The sequence below is a fragment of the Brachyhypopomus gauderio genome, unplaced genomic scaffold, assembly GCF_052324685.1.
Source record: "Brachyhypopomus gauderio isolate BG-103 unplaced genomic scaffold, BGAUD_0.2 sc34, whole genome shotgun sequence".
Taxonomy (NCBI): domain Eukaryota; kingdom Metazoa; phylum Chordata; class Actinopteri; order Gymnotiformes; family Hypopomidae; genus Brachyhypopomus; species Brachyhypopomus gauderio.
The window spans coordinates 2,175,344-2,194,444 of record NW_027506866.1 but is presented as its reverse complement, the minus strand read 5'-3'; the positions used below and the strand labels follow the sequence as shown (position 1 = coordinate 2,194,444).

At 44.6% G+C, this 19,101-nt stretch overlaps 1 protein-coding gene across 2 annotated transcripts; it reads left to right on the top strand.

Moving 5' to 3' along the window:
• The first annotated feature begins 1,173 nt into the window (after positions 1-1,173).
• Positions 1,174-4,071, top strand: LOC143485458 (TOG array regulator of axonemal microtubules protein 1-like). 2 transcript variants are annotated; one of them, XM_076984905.1, is made up of 6 exons: positions 1,174-1,216; positions 1,355-1,476; positions 1,771-2,006; positions 2,482-2,640; positions 2,906-3,032; positions 3,403-4,071. In XM_076984905.1, exons 1-6 carry the CDS (start codon positions 1,213-1,215, stop codon positions 3,526-3,528), a joined length of 774 nt encoding a protein of 257 aa, XP_076841020.1. In that variant the 5' UTR covers positions 1,174-1,212; the 3' UTR covers positions 3,529-4,071. The 2 variants fall into 2 exon arrangements, with proteins under 2 accessions (XP_076841020.1, XP_076841021.1); XM_076984906.1 differs by having other exon boundaries at positions 1,202-1,216; positions 1,355-1,544.
• The last annotated feature ends 15,030 nt before the right edge of the window (positions 4,072-19,101 follow it).

Below are 19,101 nucleotides of genomic sequence, written 5' to 3'. Positions count from 1 at the left end.
TCAAAACATCCTTCCAGAACAACTTCTCCCAACGATTCAGGAGCAGTTTAGCAACAAACAATTATGGACTGTTAATAATTGTACTTCATTATATCACATAAACATTTGACAAAAGGTTCTTAAAAAAATAAACTGAGGAAGCAAACTGTGAAAACTAAAAATTTGCCCACAACTGTAAGCAGCTCTAGAGTCCACTCTGGTCTTGATGGTTCATAGTTGTCTGATGTTTTTATCTCTCTAGCAGTAATACACCCAAACCCTGGTCTTCCTCTCTGTTTCAGCACATGCAGTGCCAGTGAAAGTGCAGCAGTTAGCAGAGTACCTGCAGCAGATCTCTGGCCAGCTGAACACAGTGCTGGGTGCACTGGGATCTCTCACTGGGAGGACCGTCCAGCCCCTCCCTCAGCCACCTCCGTCCTCCTCCTTCCCTCCTGCCCCGTCCTGGGCATGGACACCAAGCCCCGCCTCCTCTTCATTGGCCAATCAGAACAGTTTCTTACACTGTTCTGTCCCAAAAACACACGGGTCTGACCTTCATTTGAACTCCCACTGGAGCAAACTCTTCCCTGGTACGTAGAGACAGACACACCCCAAACATTAGCAGTGATGAGCAGTGGTCACCTCAGTGGGCTGCAGTAACTTTCACTAATGCTTCATTTCTTCATCACTCGTAAAACCCTTAAAATACAAATAGAAAACTTCTGCCTCTCCCTCAAGCACAAACCAGTCACTGCTGGATTTATAGCCTTTTTTGCATAGTTGATGACCTCCATTGATTTTCTGTGCTTGGATAATGCCGATCTTTTCCAGTGCAAGTGTGGTGCAGTGTAGAGACCTGCTTCAGATTAGCTTAAATCTAAACCGCACTACCTGTATTAAGACTGCTCTGATTTTAGGAGTTTCCATGGATACCAGTGCCCGCTATCCCATGAGGGCTACCAGAGCATATAGTGGATACACTCCAGCAAGGTGACTACACACACTTGCACACCTGTGCAGGCTCGCTCACAATCTCTCACTCTCACTCACAGGGTCAGTGCTGCTGTTGATTTTGAAAGGAAAATTGATGAACTCATACAGTGCTTTTCCATTATGTGTGTGTGTGTGTGTGTGTGTGTGTGTGTAGTCTCTCCTCTGAGCTAGATAGCCAGAGGCTGCAGAGACTGATTGAAGACAACAAAAGGTGGCTGGAATCACAACGCAAAGACCCAAATGTGTATCCTTTCACAATCTCTCTCTCCCCCTCAGCTTATACACATGTACGTATCACACACAAACCAGTACGGGAACAGAATGCATCATATTTTCACACACACTCTCTTGCACCCTTGTACTCTCCTGAACCTCTGCCCAGGCCTCTCTTCACACGCTACCCAGCTGCCCCACCCACCAATGGGCTGGTCCAGCTCGGCCTGGACGAGAACAATCAGATCAAGGTCTACCATTACCGAAGAGGCACAACCCACTGATGTCCGTGTATGTCCAGTGCAAACATCAGTGGATAGACAGAATACAAACATGCCATCAGCATGTACACATTACAGGTGATGTTGCTGACAGTCAAGGCAGATTTTGCATAGTACTTTGAAATTCTTTTTTGATAAAAACATTTCTCATCTAATTGAAATTCAGATGGCATATCTAACTGTAATTAGTGATTAAGGTATTTCCGCCTACATAACACATTGCAGTGGTGGATTATACTTATTAAGATGGCGGTGGCAGTGTTGGATGTGGCTAAAACGAGCTGGACCGTCGTCTTTCCTGCAGGTGCTGAACCTGCGCTCTGGCGTGTCCCGCACGGCGGTGGTGTCCTTGAGGGAGTTGTACTCCAGCCTGCAGAAAGGGATGGACCAGGAAATGGAGGCTACAGCTAAGGTCCTCCTCCACAAAGCAGCGGAGTCCAATGGCTTCATCAGGCAGGACATGGACACAGCTCTGGACAGCATGGTGCAGAACTGCACCCCCATTCGGAGCATGAACGCCCTTCTCGCTGGAGGACTCTGGTCAGTTAGCATGCAGTGAGCTTTAAACTGTGGCTTTCAGATAGCAACAACAGTCACAAGAAGCTAACACAGCACTAATTTTGGCTGCTGTTTTTACCTCTCCAATGTTCTTTCAAAATATTGCCCTGGCCTATATCAATATTTTTAGTTATTTATCCTCTTATATGTTATTTTTATTGCGTTCCATCTCCGCTCTGCTGATCCAAACTGCCCTTCACAATGCTTAAAAAATAGGCTAGTTAGCTAGCTCACAGAGGACATACAAACATTTTCTGTTTAAAAATACACATGTACACTAACTGGTGCAAGCTAAGCAATCGAATAGAATATGATCATTTGATTGTGCACTTAGATCATACATAAGGGTTTTAAGTTTCTTTATAGAAGTTAAAAGTTGTACTGTATACATTGGATGGATTAATAGTTATTACTATTATTATAATAGTTATTTTTTTCCTTCTGTTTTCCTCAAAAGTCATCTGAATGCTGCAGTAAGAAAGTGTACTGCTCGGCACTTGGCTACTTTGGTAGAGAAGATTGGTGCTGGCCGCTTATTGTCTGGGGCGAAAGACATCACACCGCGAATTATTCCTGCAGTCCCCAAGTTGGCACAGGACTCTTCACAAGAAACCAAGTTAGTACTGGGATCAGAACGAGAATTCTACAAAGCTTATTCAGTTTCCCAGATAGTAATATTTTGCTGATTCTTTTAGTCTCCTAGTCTGATACTCTGAAGTCAGCAAATGCTGCTAAATTGTAGAGTAATAGAAGCACTATCGTGTTTTCTAGACACAGACAGCCTTGTAAAATTGCGCCCTGGTAAGATAAATGGTCAGTGTGCTGTGAGTTACGGGTCCCTCACGGTTCTCTCCTGTTTTGGCGTCTGTTCCTCGTCTCAGGCGCTTGGGCCGGCGTATGCTGCTGTTCCTGTCCTCCCACCACGACTTTGATAAGATGGTGGAAAAGTGCATCCCTGCCAAAGACCTGGCAACCATCAGGGACACTGTCCTCACTCTGAAATCCAAGGTAGCGATTCATGATTGGATACATGATGAGGATTTTTTATCCCATCCACTATGCCCCATGTTAACTCATTAAACAAATGTATGTGTAGACATCAAAAAACTATTCTTTCAGAAAGTCATTCCACTGATATGCTAAGAGATGCCAGATATAAAAAAGATAAAAGATTTACCAGAAATACTATAATTCCTATATTCATTAATAATATTTATAATATTGATAATAATCATTCCAGAGAGTTACCATAGTTACCAAATACTGTCACTTTAATTGAATGAAATCTTTCTAGGTTAAGAAAATGCTTCTGTAATAACCCAGTGCTGTCCAGGGTTGATTTATTGATCATTGTTCCTTTTAAATGTTCTTTTTATAGAGCTGGTTAGGGAACTTTACCCCTGCAAGCCACAACTGGTTGAGCAGAAGGTGCTCCCTCTGCTCTGGTAGCTCCTGGGGACCTCCAGCAACAGTGGTACGGTCCACGGGAGGGGTGGAAGCGTGACGGGGCCACTGTCCACCTATGCCAAGCCCTTCATGCCCACATGGGCCCCGCGCTGCTGGACTGCGCTGGTTCCCAACCTTCCAATATCCGCAAGAGCCTAAGAGAGATTGTGAAGAACCTCCCGACCACATGAGAGCTGCCAGCCAGACCTCCAGACAAAAATAAAGCCCAACATGGATTCTACTTGAGGATGGAGATGTTTGTGCATTTCTTACTGTGCCTGCACTCTAAATGAAAGAGAGAGGAAGAAAGTCAAACGTTTTTAACATTTTGAATTAGCAGAAAGCTAAATCCTTAAACTCAGAAGTCCTTTTAAATAAGGAGCACAGATTTTAGTGAATCACATCAGGTTTAACACACCTAGGAGCTCTGCTCTTTTTGCACTTTGAAATACTAACACTTATGATAACTGTTGTCATGGTGACTATAGATATATATTGTTCTATGATTGTTATTTTCTGTTGACATATCCTGAGGTAACTGTGCAGAATGTAATTTATCACATACACAAGAAACAAGGATCTGGGGGGTATTCCACGAAGCGAGCTAACTCAGTAAGCCGGGCTTTTTAAGACAAGCCTGGCTCATTTTGCTCAAATTCGGTTCCACGAAAGAGGCTAGACTTGAGCCTCACTCAGTTACTACAGCAACATATACGTTTGAACTAACCTGCTCTGTACCAGGCTAGAGTTGAGGCTTAGCTTAGCGGGACCGCTTCTATTGGCTGAGCAGCGTGATGTCAGTCTCGCCATCCGGGAAACTGAATTGAGGAACAAGGTTCCACTGCAGTTCTATCCATTAAATTGCTGTGGATGTAGCATATAATATCATATCTTTATACATTTAATTGAGTACTGTAATTATTACTTTGGAATGATTGCAGGTTATTATTATCAAAATTTAATAATTATATTTCCAAATGCAATATATATATTTCGATCTTAAGAGTACATATTCATTGTTAATCAGTGAGGTTTCTGCACATTTTAATGTATTGGTTTAATCTTCACAAATTCAGGTCAGTGTAAAATGGAATACAGTGTCTAATCGCAGTTATGGTGCAGAAACATACATTAGTATAAACTCTATATCACAAAAAATACAATTCTTTGTACCTGACCTGAGTATTAATAATTATTAATACTGAGTAATTTAGGTGAAGATACTTTTAGGTATATATTTATCCCCATACTTCCTCTTTTGTGTTCAAATTACAAGCAAATCATATCACTCTGCAATTTACATATGTTCAGTATAAATAATGTAAATGTGTGGTTAACTTAATGGTGCAAAAAGGAAATGGACACAGACAACTACCTTACCAAGATTTTCATACAGGTGATACAAATAATCCAAAATGTAGGCTATAAAAGAGCAGCTAACAGTGAAGGCTGAAGGCTGATTGACCATGGCATGCCCATTTGTAGAGAATCCAGTAGAGGGAGCGTGTATAGTGCGCAGAGCATTCATGCTACCAGCTCCAAGGTCATTCCAGGACAGGACAGATCCACTGGGCTTTCCAGATGACTACTTATTTGTTCAGAAGACACAGTATTATATATCTTTGTAAATTACTGGGGCCATATATTGAGAAGACCACTAGACGTAGCAAAGCTCTTACCAAACCCCAAACGGTCTGTATCGCTTTGCGCTTCTTTGCCAGTCATGCATTTCTGTACAGTGTTGGGGATGCATAACATCTTAGTAAGGCAACGGTCTGCCGTGAAATTCGAAAGGTTTACCTTGCGCTTAAGCGTTTCCTTAATATATTCATCAAATTCCCTGGTCACAGAGGCATCCTTCCCATCCTTTTCAGAACAGCTGGCATGTATTCATGAGAAGTAGTGTTAGTTTGATCAGTAACTTGGAGTCAATCAATCAATCAATCAAATTTTATTTATATAGCGCTTTTTACAACAGTTGTTGTCACAAAGCAGCTTTACAAGTGCCGAGTCCTAGCCCCCAGAGAGCAAGCCAAGGGCGACAGTGGCAAGGAAAAACTCCCTAGTTTTTTTGCATGAGGAAGAAACCTTGAGAGGAACCAAGACTCAGGGGGGGGAACCCATCCTCCTCTGGCCGACACCGGTCACCATGACAACAACAACAATTTAGACAGAAAGAAAATAAAGAAAAGGAAAATATGTAGTAATGTCCATCATGGTGTAGGTTTATCCGGTCAGGCAGTAGGGGGCTGGCACTGGAGTTAAATGTATATGACTTTAACAGATGCTCTTATCCAGAGCACTTACCAAAGTGCTTTGTATTCATCTTAATCAACTATTTCATGCTAAAATTCATTCAATTCAAAACGCATTGAATTCTCTAGGATTTTCAAATGTCATTGGTGCTATAGACTGTACTCACATCTGGATAAAGGCTCCATCTGTACCCATGGAGGCAGACTATGTGAACCAAAAAATTATTTCACAGCATCAATGTACAGGTACATGCAAGTTTTGCCTACCCAACAGAAAATGTAAAGCATGTCAGTTCATGGGTTTGAACAACTTTCACCCTTTGTCACTTTTGCCATTGTTCTAAATGGTTTGCACCAGCCAATTTCTATTCTCCAACATTGAGGTAAAATGGCCCGGCTCGGTGCACAATATTTCGTGCCTCCTCACTGGCACAGAGGTTTGCCCAAGGTAAGAACACTCCAACCACACAAAATAGTGCAGATTTGGCCTCAGTGTTTAACTCTTCTCCTTATAATTGTAGGTGCTTTTCCTGGCTTATTGCTTAGGGATAGGGGTTACCCCTGCCAACCTTTTCTCCTTACCCCATATGCAGACCCTACAACAGATGCAGAGAGGAGGTTCAATCGTGCACATTCTAAGACAAGGGCATGCAGTGAGATGGCATTTGGACAGTTAAACAGCAGATTTAACTGCGCCATCTCAGAGTCACCCCTGAGAGAGCCTGTGATATCGTAGCACCCTGTGCAGTTTTGCACAATGTGGCAATACTGCAAAAAGAAGAAATGCCAAGAGTGCAGTTGGAGCAATGGAAAGATGGCATTTTAATTGCAGACCACATGGATGGTAGAGCTGTGAGGGACATGTATGCAAACACTTACTTTGGTTAAGGGAATATTTTGTTTGCATTTGTTCATTAACACTATTAACATAAAACAAGACGGCTTTTTTTTTGGAAAGAGAAATTTATTAATTGTCTTGCTGAGCCTGTGGACAGAAGAAACTTTGATTTACTTATCTTGCAAAAACAAGCATATTAAAGTGAGACCTTTTTGCAAATACTCACATTTTTCTCCATTTTCTTTATTTCAAGCTCCAACTTCCATATTTTTAGTTTTTTGTATTGCAGATCTGCTTTTTTACATTCTATATCTTGGAGCAAGAACCTTTTGTAGATCTCACTAATCTCAGATTCCTTTAAGACTGAAGTATAGTCAAGATTGAGAAGTATTTATTCATGTTGAACTGCATAACTACTACTCACGTGTTCTCTTGCAGAGGTGTGAGCTCTGGACATGGAGGCCTGAGGGTCTTCTCTCTGTTCTTCCATTTCCTTTAAATACAACACAAATCATGAGATCACACAGCACATTAACAGACAGATACATAGACACACACGCCTTACAGAACAGGCAGACACTGTGTCCTCATTCTCCTGTACCATCCTGGATGGTCCGGCAATCTCCCCCTGCAAACAACAAATTAAGACACATAAATGTTAACAATCCTCAGGGTTCAGTCATAAGAAATAGGCTGGCTTATGGTACTCACATCATTGTCAAATACAGGAGGGTCTAAAAGAGTCCGCACACCCCCCACCACTGTAGTCATCAAGAATACAATAATACTATGATGTAGCCTGTAAGAACAAACATGTAAAATCTGAGAAACAACTGAACCTACCTTTAACATAAGGCTGTGTATCATGAGGACAGACAGGATCAGATGATGTTCCTCCTTCAATTCCCACAATGATGGGGTGTCCGCTGTTTTGCTCTAAAGCAAGGTCTTCTGCAGGAGTGAGGGCTGCTACAGGAGGCCCACCACCACCAGCAGCAGTAGCAGTTTTCTTTCTGGTTGCTAAAATATTTTATATAGTTATTTAATATGGTGTTTTACCTTTTCCTGCACATTGGACTAATCAACTGTACTTACCATTCTGGAGTATATTTTTATATTTCACCTTGACCTGCTGCCACGTTCTCTTAACCCTGCTCATGTTACTTTTAAATCAGGAAATTATTATTAACATTATTAATTTACTATAACACTTTTAAAATGCCAATGAATGGATTAAATTACACTACCGTTCAAAAGTTTGGGGTCACTTAGAAATGTTCTTATTTTTGAAAGAAAAGCAGTTTTTTTTTTCAATTTAGCTAACATTAAATGCATCAAAAATACACTCTATACATTATTAATGTGGTAAATGACTATTCTAGCTGTAAACATCTGGTTTTTAATGCAATATCTACATAGATGTATGGAGACCCATTTCCAACAACCATCACTCCAGTGTTCTAATGGTACATTGTTTGCTAACTCTGTAAGGAGGCTATTGGATATTTAGAAAACCCTTGAAAACCCTTGTGCAAGTAGGTTAGCACAGCTGAAAACAGTTTTGCTGATTAGAGAAGCTATAAAACTGACCTTCCTTTGAGCTAGTTGAGAATCTGGAGCATTACAATTGTTGGTTCGATTAAAATCACAAAATGGCCAGAAAAAAACAACTTTCAATTGAAACTCGACAGTCTATTCTTGTTCTGAGAAATGAAGTCTATTCCATGCGAGACATTGCCAAGAAACTGAAGATTTCCTACAATGGTGTGTACTACTCCCTTCAGAGGAGAGCACAGACAGGCTCTAACCAGAGTAGAAGGAGAAGTGGAAGGCCCCGCAGCACAACTGAGCAAGAAGACAAGTACATTAGAGTCTCCAGTTTGAGAAATCGACGCCTCACAGGTCCTCAACTGGCAGCTTCATTAAATAGTACCCGCAAAATGCCAGTGTCAACGTCTACAATGAAGAGGCGATTCCGGGATGCTGGCCTTCAGGGCAGAGTGGCAAAGAAAAAGCCCTATCTGGCTAATAAAAGAAAAAGATTAATATGGGCAAAAGAACACAGACATTGGACAGAGGAAGATTGGAAAAAAGTGTTATGGACAGATGAATCAAAGTTTGAGGTGTTTGGATCACACAAACGAACATTTGTGAGACGCAGAACAACTCAAAAGATGCTGGAAGAGTGCCTGACACCATCTGTCAAACATGGTGGAGGTAATGTGATGGTCTGGGGTTGCTTTGGTGCTGGTAAAGTGGCAGATTTGAACAAGGTAAAAGGAATTTTGAATAAGGAAGGCTATCACTCCATTTTGCAACACCATGCCATACCCTGTGGACAGCGCTTGATTGGAGCCAACTTCATCCTGCAACAGGACAATGACCCAAAGCACTCCTCCAAATTATGCACAAACTATTTAGAGAAGAAGCAGGCAGCTGGTGTTTTATCGGTAATGGAGTGGCCAGCGCAGTCACCAGATCTCAACCCCATTGAGCTGTTGTGGGAGCAGCTTGACCGTATGGTACGAAAAAAGTGCCCATTAACTCAATCAAACTTGTGGGAGCGGCTTCTGGAAGCATGGGGTGAAATTTCTCCAGATTACCTCAGCAAATTAACAGCTAAAATGCCAAAGGTCTGCAATGCTGTAATTGCTGCTAAGGGAGCATTCTTTGACGAAAGCAAAGTTTAAAGTAGAAAATTATTAAAAAAAAAAAAAAAAAAACATTATTTCTACCTTGTCAATGTCTGGACTATATTTCTATTCATTTTGCAACTCATTTGATAAATAAAAGTATGAGATTTCAGGGAAAACACAAAATTGTCTAGGTGACCCCAAACTTTTGAACGGTAGTGTATATGCTCACGCATTTAATCTGTCTGCAATATTATGCCAAGCAGCTTCTCTGGCTTTATTAATACAGGATGTGTTGCCTTTCTTCATAATAACGTGTTTATATTCCTCATAAAGACGTACAGTTGTGATCAAATTTATTCAACCCCCACTGAAATAAAGTGTTTTGGCCAGTTTGACATTGATTTTGATCATTTCAGTCATCTTATTTACAATTATATCAAAGAGGCACTTATAAATTAGACAAACATAACATAATATTTATGATGGAATAACCACAAATGTCTTTACTGTGCTCACATCATTATCAGTTTTATTCAACCCCCTAGTGACATTATTTTTTAGTACTTAGTACAACATCCTTTTCCAGTTATGACAGCTTTCAAGCGTGAAGCATAGCTTGACACAAGTGTCTTGCAGCGACCTATGGGTATCTTAGCCCATTCTTCATGGGCAAAAGCCTCCAGTTCAGTCACATTCTTAGGCTTGCGCACTGCAACTGCCTTCTTTAGGTCCCACCAGAGGTTCTCAATTGGATTTAAGTCTGGTGATTGCGATGGCCACTCTAGAATGTTCCAGCCTTTCATGTTCAACCATGCTCTAGTGGACTTGGATGTGTGCTTCGGATCATTGTCCTGTTGGAAGGTCCAACGTCTCCCAAGCCGCAGGTTTGTGACTGACTCCATCACATTTTCCTCCAAGATCTCCTGGTACTGAAGGGAATTCATGGTACCCTGCACACGTTGAAGCTTTCCTGTATCATTAGAAGCAAAACAGCCCCAAAGCATAATTGACCCCCCGCCATGCTTCACAGTAGGCAAGGTGTTCTTTTGTTCATAAGCCTGGTTCTTCCTTCTCCAAACATAGCGCTGGTCCATTGTCCCAAACAGTTCTAATTTAGTTTCATCTGACCACAGTACACTGTCCCAAAACCTTTGTGGCTTGTCCACATGACTTTTGGCATACTGCAGTCGACTTTTCTTGTTCTTTGGAGTCAGCAAGGGGGTGCGTCTGGGCGTTCTGGCATGGAGGTCTTCGTTATGCAGTGCGCGCCTTATTGTCTGAGCTGAAACTTCAGTGCCCACATCTGACAGGTCTTTTTTCAGTTCCTTAGCAGTCACGCGGGGATTTTTCTCCACATTACGCTTCAGGTAGCGCACAGCAGTCGCGGTCAGGATCTTCTTTCTGCCACGACCAGGTAACGTTTCCACTGTGCCCTTTAACTTGAACTTGCGAATGATACTTCCGATAGTGTCTCTTGGAATATTTAACAACTTCGCAATCTTTTTATATCCATTGCCATTCTTTTGAAGAGCAATAACCTCTTCTCTTGTCTTCTGGGACCATTCTCTTGCCTTCACCATGCTTGGAAACACACCAGTAGATGTCTAGAAGGAGCTGAGTATCACAGTCCTTTTAAATCTGCCTAATTGGTGCTTATCATGCTTGATTGCTGCTCGTTGACATCCACAGATGTTTTCAATACCTGATGGAAAACACTGGAATGAACCTCTGTTCTTAGGAGTGGTAGTCGTAAAGGGGTTGAATAATTGTGTCAATGAAGAAATCACAAAAAGGCCATTTAATACTTTATGACAAAAAAAATTGATGCTATCTTAGTTGCATTTAGTTCTTTAACAAGTCCTTGTAAGATTTCATTATGAACACAATTACAAATGTGCACTGAATTCCATAAAACCCTTCGCAGCATTGGGGGTTGAATAAATTTGATCACAACTGTATGAGTAGCTCCTGTTCAGCAGAAGAAAAAAAAAGCTGCTCGTTTCTTCAGCTCTTTCGACATTTTCTTGCCTTTTCGAATATCGATTAGTGAGGCTGTGTAAATACTGTGTGCACGCGCATGATCGCCGATTACAAAAGCCTGGCTTGAATTAGCGGGAATAGGTTGCGTCTGGATTTCGTTAGTGGAACGGAACTAGACGGAAGTGAACTGTTTGGCTAACTCAAGCGAGGCTCACTCTAATAAGCGCCGCTTTCATAAGCTCGCTTCGTGGAATAGCCCCCTGGTCAGCTAACGAGCTATACAAATGCTAACGCAAATCATCCAGGATAATCCAGTCACATAAGAGGAAATATAATTAACTATACTGATAGGCTACCAAAAAAGTAGGCGTGTCCCGCGTGTCTTTGCTCCCCACCGCAAACTTCAAGGCAACCAATTAACCCTAATAAGTTCAATCTACTTAAAAAACAAAGGTAACTCGTTGCCTCAAAAAAATTAAGTAATGGCTTCTGTCAAAACTAATATAATTGAGTTGTATGGATACCAGAGGTGGGACCAAGTCAGTGTTTTGCAAGTCTCAAGTAAGTCCAAGTCTTTATCCTCATGTCCCGAGTCAAGTCTAAGTGTTACGTGCCCGTCCTGGTTTTTTCCGCGTTCTGTGTGTGTCTGCGTGTGGGTGTGTTTTCTCGTGTGTTCCTCAGGTTCCCGTTGGACGACGTCCGCTGCGCCGCGGGAGCACGGGGCGGTGCTTCGTGTACTTCTGCGGGCTGCACGCTGCTCGCGCAGCGCGGATGAGAGAGAACCGAGAGAGAGAGAGAGAGAGAGAGAGAGAGAACTTTCACAAAGGAGGAAGTGCAGGACACTGTGTTTGGGCGTTGTTGATATTGGCCCGTTTGTACAGTTTTTCTACCTATATTGTGGCGTTCAGTCCCATGTGAACCGGTTACGTCGGGCGCATTTAACGCCTTTTCCCACTCTGAGAGCGGTGCCGCTAGGTTTGAGAAACAGGGTAGTACGTGCGCGCATTTACATCGTGCAACACGTAGGCTTACCTCTGTATAGAAACATCAGGTAAGCGGAGGTCGCCATCCCCTGTAATTTTCAGTAGGAAGAGTAAGAAAGCGGTATGTGTCTATGTGTGGGAGTGGTTAGGGATTTAGTAGTTTTTTTTTATTTCTTTTCTTGGGTGGCCTCCTTCGTTCTCATACCTGTGTGGCACCAGCGTATGTATGTATATATATAAATATATGTGTACAAGTTGTATATAGTGAGAGTTGTTGTGGGTTGTGTTTAGTGGGTGAGTGGTTGAGCATTGTGTAGTATTGTAAATAAACCAGGTTTGAAAAGGATCTCTCTGGTGTCATGCCTAGTATCTCGCCGCCTAGGCCAAACCGTAGTTGCTCTTCCTCCCCTGTAGCCTAGACGGAGCCTAACTAGTGGGAGGGGCGTAACAAGTGGGGGCTCGTCCGGGATTGGTCTGCCCTGTTGGTCTGGTCTCGGGTGGTGTGGTATTAAGGTCTTGGTGTTGGTTTGTTGCAGCTTGTTGACTGTACAATGGCGTCGTTCGATTTGGCTTTGTTTGTTTCCTCTCCTAGCGTGGATGTGTTGGACAGTTGCAGGAAGGACGATCTTCTAGCCATTGCCACGCACTATAACCTTCAAGTTACAAAGGGCATGCTTAAAAGGCATATAAAAACAGCCGTGTATGACGGGCTGGTTGCTTTGGGGGTATTGTGTGGGGTCGCCGCCCCGCCAACGTCTAAAAGCACTCCTGCTCACCAGGAGGGAAATGGGCAGGGTGCTGTCGGTGTAGAGGAAAAAGTGACGCTACCCCGGTTTGATCCTCTGTCGCCTACCATCTCGTCAGGGTCGAGAGACGCCGCACGTGCCCGAGTACGTATCGCACGTCTCCAATTGGAGGCTCAGGAAAAGGAAAAAGCACGCGAGCGCCAAGCAGAGATCGAGACAAGAATAGCTATAAGGAGAATGGAGCTTGAGGTGGACCGAGAAATACGGTTGAGGGAGCTGGCCATGGAGGAGGCAAGGCTCAGTTCTCAGGCCTCCGCCCTGGCTAGACCCTCATCAGTTTCCGTTGACAATGCTCCGGTTTCCACTGCTGGGCCAGCTCCTATACCTCAGCAAAAGCCCAGTCCTGAGGGATGCCCTGCCGGTACGGCAGTGGCCGCTTCTGCAGGTACTTTTAACGTCAGTAAGCACGTGATAATGGTCCCGCCGTTCAGGGAGTCGGAGGTTGATGTTTATTTCAGCGCATTTGAGCGCATCGCTGTCACCTTACAATGGCCCAAGGAGGTGTGGTCTCTCCTCTTACAATGTAAGTTGACCGGTAAGGCACAAGAGGTCTGCGCGTCCTTATCATTAGAGGATAGCTTGCAGTATGAGATCGTGAAAAGTACAGTGTTGCGTGCGTATGAGCTGGTTCCTGAGGCGTATAGACAAAGATTCCGAAACCTCAAGAAAATCACATCACACACTTATGTAGAGTTTGCTAGGGAGAAAGAGGTGTTGATGGATAAATGGTGTACAGCCAGTAAAGTGACGGATTACGATTCTCTACGTGAACTGATACTATTGGAGGAGTTCAAAAATTGTTTACCGGATAGAGTAGTGGTGTATCTAAGTGAACAAAAGACATCTAGTGTCGCGGAGGCCGCTGTTCTCGCGGACGAATACGTCCTTATGCATAAGACACCTCACCGACCGACAAAGGTAGAACCGTCTGCTTTGGACCGTCATCCACAGCAGTCCTCACAGGTTAGCAAGGGAAACTCTCAGTTGACTTGTTTTTATTGCCACAAGTCTGGCCACAAAATAGCTGACTGCCTAACCCTGAAAAGAAAGAGCGAGAGACACGTTAGGGGGGCAGCGACTTCGTCCGGGGTGGCGCTTTTGGAAACTACCAGGACTCAAGAATTGGACGTTATGGAGACCTGTTATCGGCCCTTTCTGCACAAGGGTGTTTTGTCTGTCGTTGGTTCTGAGCCAGTGACAGTGAATGTATTGAGAGACACGGGAGCGGCGCAGTCCCTTGTTTTGGCCGCTATCCTTCCGTTCTCCGATAGGTCTTTTTGTGGGTCTTATGTGGTATGCAGAGGTATTTCGCTGCATTACGTCAAAGTGACTTTGCATTACGTGACGTTCGGGTCTGACCTGATCAGGGGAACTTATCGTGTGGGAGTGTGTGACGAGCTGCCAGTTGCCGGCGTCTCTTTCATACTAGGCAACGATATTGCCGGGGGCACAGTCCTTCCCATACCTGAAGTTATAAACCAGCCCCTGAACAAAATCGAGTCCTCAGCTGTTTATCCGTCTTGCGTGGTAACGCGTGCACGCGCTAGGGCACAGAAAACGGATGATGTGCTGGATCTCACCGATACGTTTCTAGCAAACCCTGACTTAAGTGATCGGTCGCCGTCGTTGGACGGGTCAGGAAAAGCTGCCGGGCAGTCTTATTCCATGCATATAGCGGGAAAGCTGTCGCTAACGCGGGCTGAGCTGATTAAGGAACAACAACGCGACTCTACCCTAGCAAGATGTTTCGCTGTGTCTGAGGCTGCGTTGCCAAATGACACACGGAAAAAACAGGTACGTTATGAACTACGAAACGGTGTGCTAATGCGTAAGTGGTTCCCCGTGCATAGCACGGACGACCATGCTGGAGTGTCCCAGATAGTTGTTCCTACGCGTTACCGACCGCTGGTTCTTGAGGCCGCACACGACAGTCCATGGTCTGGCCATTTGGGTGTGACTAAAACCTATATGCGTGTTTTAAGGCACTTCTTTTGGCCAGCGCTCAGAGCAGACGTCACGCGTTATTGTCGAACGTGTCATACGTGCCAGCGTGCGGGAAACCCGAACCAGGTCATCCCTCCTGCTCCGTTGAGGCCGATCCCTGTTATTGGAGAGCCTTTTGAACACGTAATCATCGATTGTGTCGGACCACTACCAAAAACAAGGACAGGCAATCAGTACCTGCTCACTTTGATGTGTGCTGCCACCAGATTCCCTGAGGCCATTCCCCTGCGAAAAATAACTGCCTCCGCTGTGGTAAAAGCGATGATAAAGTTCTTTACCACGTTCGGTTTGCCGAGGGTGGTACAGTCGGACCAAGGGACGAACTTCACGTCCACGTTGTTCAAACAGGTGATGTACACACTAGGCATACGTCCACAGACTGCCAGTCCGTATCATCCGGAATCGCAGGGAGCCCTGGAACGGTTTCACCAAACGCTGAAATCAATGCTACGTAAGTATTGTTTAGAAACTGAGCGTGAGTGGGACGATGGTGTTCCCTTTGTGTTATTTGCTGTACGGGAGGCTGTGCAAGAATCCCTAGGTTTTAGCCCCGCACAGCTAGTATTTGCCCATTCAGTCCGTGGCCCACTGAAATTGCTTAAAGATGTGTTATTGTCGGAAAGTACACAGAAAAGCGTTTTGGACTATGTCAGCGCATTTCGGGAAAGAATACACAAGGCGTATGAAACGGCCCGAACGACGTTCAACCGGTCTCAGAGTCGAATGAAACAGACTTATGACAAGAAGGCTGTATACCGGGAGCTGAAGGCAGGTGACAAGGTGTTAGTACTCTTGCCCATGCCTGGTTCGTCGTTAACGGCTCGATTCTCCGGTCCATACAACGTCAAAAGAAAGCTGAGTGAAACGGACTATGTTATTGACACCCCTGAGAGGAGGCGTAAAAGCAGGGTCTGCCACATTAACATGTTGAAGGCGTATCATCCGTGCTTGGACACCCCGACCGTGTCTGAGGAGCCACATGTAGTACAGACACCTGTTCTGGTTTCCTGTTCTCCATCGACAGAGGGCGAGACGTCTCTGAAGGTATTCTCACCGGCCGTAGCATGTAGATTGTCCAACTCGGAAATGATCCGCCAGTTGCCCGATACACTGTCTCACTTATCTGAGACACAGAGAGCTGACATAGTACGCCTCATTGCTGAGTTCCCTTTAATCTTTGGTGACGTACCAACGCAAACCACGGTTTTGGAGCACGACATAGAGATCACCACGTCTCGGCCTATTCGGCAACACGCCTATAGGGTGAACACGGAGAAAAGGGCTGCTTTGCGCCGTGAGGTGGATTACCTACTTGAGCACGGCCTCGCTAAACACAGCCACAGTGCGTGGAGCTCTCCATGTCTGCTTGTGCCGAAGCCGGATGGCAGTCTGAGACTTTGTACGGATTTCAGAAAGGTTAACGCAGTAACGGTACCAGACTCATACCCCCTTCCCAGAATGGAGGATTGCATAGACCAACTTGGCCCAGCCAAGTTCGTTTCCAAGTTGGATCTCCTCAAGGGTTATTGGCAAGTGCCACTTACTCCTCGGGCTTCAGAGATCTCCGCCTTTATTACCCCTGACGCGTTGTTTCAATACACGGTAATGCCTTTTGGGTTCAGAAACGCACCAGCGACGTTTCAGAGGCTTGTTAATAAGGTGCTCGCTGGAGTCCCTGATTGTTCGGCTTATTTGGATGATCTAGTGATTTATTCCACGGATTGGCCTTTGCACATGGTGACTTTACGCACGGTGTTTAGCAAACTGCAGGACGCGTCCTTAACGCTTAACCTCGCTAAGTGTGAGTTCGCACAAGGCACAGTGACCTATCTAGGAAAGAAAGTGGGTCAAGGTCAGGTGCGCCCAGTAAAAGAGAAAGTCGCTGCTATACAGGCTTTTCCCGTGCCCACCACTCGCCGCGAGTTACGCAGATTCCTGGGTATGGCAGGCTACTACCGCGGGTTCTGTAAGAACTTTTCGGCTGTCGTGGCACCGTTAAGCTCCCTGTTGAGCCCATCAAGAGAGTTTGTTTGGTCTCCTGAGTGCCAGGCGTCTTTTGAGAACGCTAAGGGTTTGTTGTGTGCTTCGCCGGTGCTGGTAGCGCCGGATTTCACAAAACCCTTTAAGCTGGAAGTAGACGCGAGTAAGGTAGGCGCGGGTGCTGTTTTGCTACAGGTGGATAGCGCGGGCATTGATCATCCTGTCTGTTATTATTCGAAGAAATACAATAAACAACAGGTGAACTATTCGACAATTGAACAAGAGGCGTTAGCTTTGTTGTTGGCCTTAAACCATTTCGACGTTTATGTTGGATCGAGTTCCCTGCCCGTGGTAGTATACACGGACCATAATCCTTTGGTATTTTTACATCGAATGTACAATCACAACCAGAGGTTGATGAGGTGGTCTCTTTTGTTACAGGACTACAACCTGGAGATCCGCCACAAAAAGGGTTCCGAGAATGTAATTGCGGACGCCCTTTCTCGGGTATATATGTGAGTCACGGGGGCGGTATGTGTTGTAAGTTCGCAAATCGGGTTTGCTCTTTAGGGGTGGGCATGTTACGTGCCCGTCCTGGTTTTTTCCGCGTTCTGTGTGTGTCTGCGTGTGGGTGTGTTTTCTCGTGTGTTCCTCAGGTTCCCGTTGGACGACGTCCGCTGCGCCGCGGGAGCACGGGGCGGTGCTTCGTGTACTTCTGCGGGCTGCGCGCTGCTCGCGCAGCGCGGATGAGAGAGAACCGAGAGAGAGAGAGAGAGAACTTTCACAAAGGAGGAAGTGCAGGACACTGTGTTTGGGCGTTGTTGATATTGGCCCGTTTGTACAGTTTTTCTACCTATATTGTGGCGTTCAGTCCCATGTGAACCGGTTACGTCGGGCGCATTTAACGCCTTTTCCCACTCTGAGAGCGGTGCCGCTAGGTTTGAGAAACAGGGTAGTACGTGCGCGCATTTACATCGTGCAACACGTAGGCTTACCTCTGTATAGAAACATCAGGTAAGCGGAGGTCGCCATCCCCTGTAATTTTCAGTAGGAAGAGTAAGAAAGCGGTATGTGTCTATGTGTGGGAGTGGTTAGGGATTTAGTAGTTTTTTTTTATTTCTTTTCTTGGGTGGCCTCCTTCGTTCTCATACCTGTGGGGCACCAGCGTATGTATGTATATATATAAATATATGTGTACAAGTTGTATATAGTGAGAGTTGTTGTGGGTTGTGTTTAGTGGGTGAGTGGTTGAGCATTGTGTAGTATTGTAAATAAACCAGGTTTGAAAAGGATCTCTCTGGTGTCATGCCTAGTATCTCGCCGCCTAGGCCAAACCGTAGTTGCTCTTCCTCCCCTGTAGCCTAGACGGAGCCTAACTAGTGGGAGGGGCGTAACACTAAGCAAAGACAGTCAACTCAAGTCAAGCCTCGAGTCAAGACAAGCAACCGTCAAGTCCCAAGTCTGAAACTTGGAATTTCAAGTCCTTTCGAGTCTTTTTTTTTTTACAGGCACCAGCGCTTTACGAATGCTACGCTGATGCGTTTCTTAACTCGTTTTGTTGGTGTCCGCCAGCCAAAAGATGACAGATCATTTACATTTTATCTTCTCTTAACACTAGGAACCCGACGGCCGCGAAAATTTTCGCAAGGCTTAGTAAGGTCCATGTAGCCCACTCCCCTGCTGTGAAGAGATTAACGCCCATTGTCTTGGTAATGCGGTGGAAGCGTCTCACCCCCAGCTCATACGCCTGCCAAAGCACAAGCGGCTCACCTCCAAGCTCATACAAGGCACCAAACGTGATACTTCACGAAAAACTTGGTTACAAACAAGCAGACTGTATATGTTACCGATCCTACAACAAACAGCGGAAATTTTGTAGACTCGTGTTTCAAAAAATACAATTCAAGCGCACGTAGAGAGTTTCTCAAATGAGTCCCGTCAAACAATAAAAATAAATAAAATTGTCTGAACCTCTTTGTATATTGTTTGAAGCTCTTTGTATATTTACTACACTATATAATATTTGTTACACTTTCTGTTTCTGCGTTTGAATTCGCGTTTGAAAAGCTAAGAAATTATATGGCGCAATTATATATATGGCTGATAAATGTTGTGATCTAAACAGCAGACTGGAAAAGGAGAGGAAAAG

What these genes read in the sequence shown, in the direction of transcription:
- LOC143485458 (XM_076984905.1), top strand. An exon ending in CTTCTCGCTGGAGGACTCTG is followed by an intron (nt 2,007 to 2,481) that starts GTCAGTTAGCAT and finishes TTTCCTCAAAAG; the next exon opens with TCATCTGAATGCTGCAGTAA. An exon ending in GACTCTTCACAAGAAACCAA is followed by an intron (nt 2,641 to 2,905) that starts GTTAGTACTGGG and finishes TCCTCGTCTCAG; the next exon opens with GCGCTTGGGCCGGCGTATGC.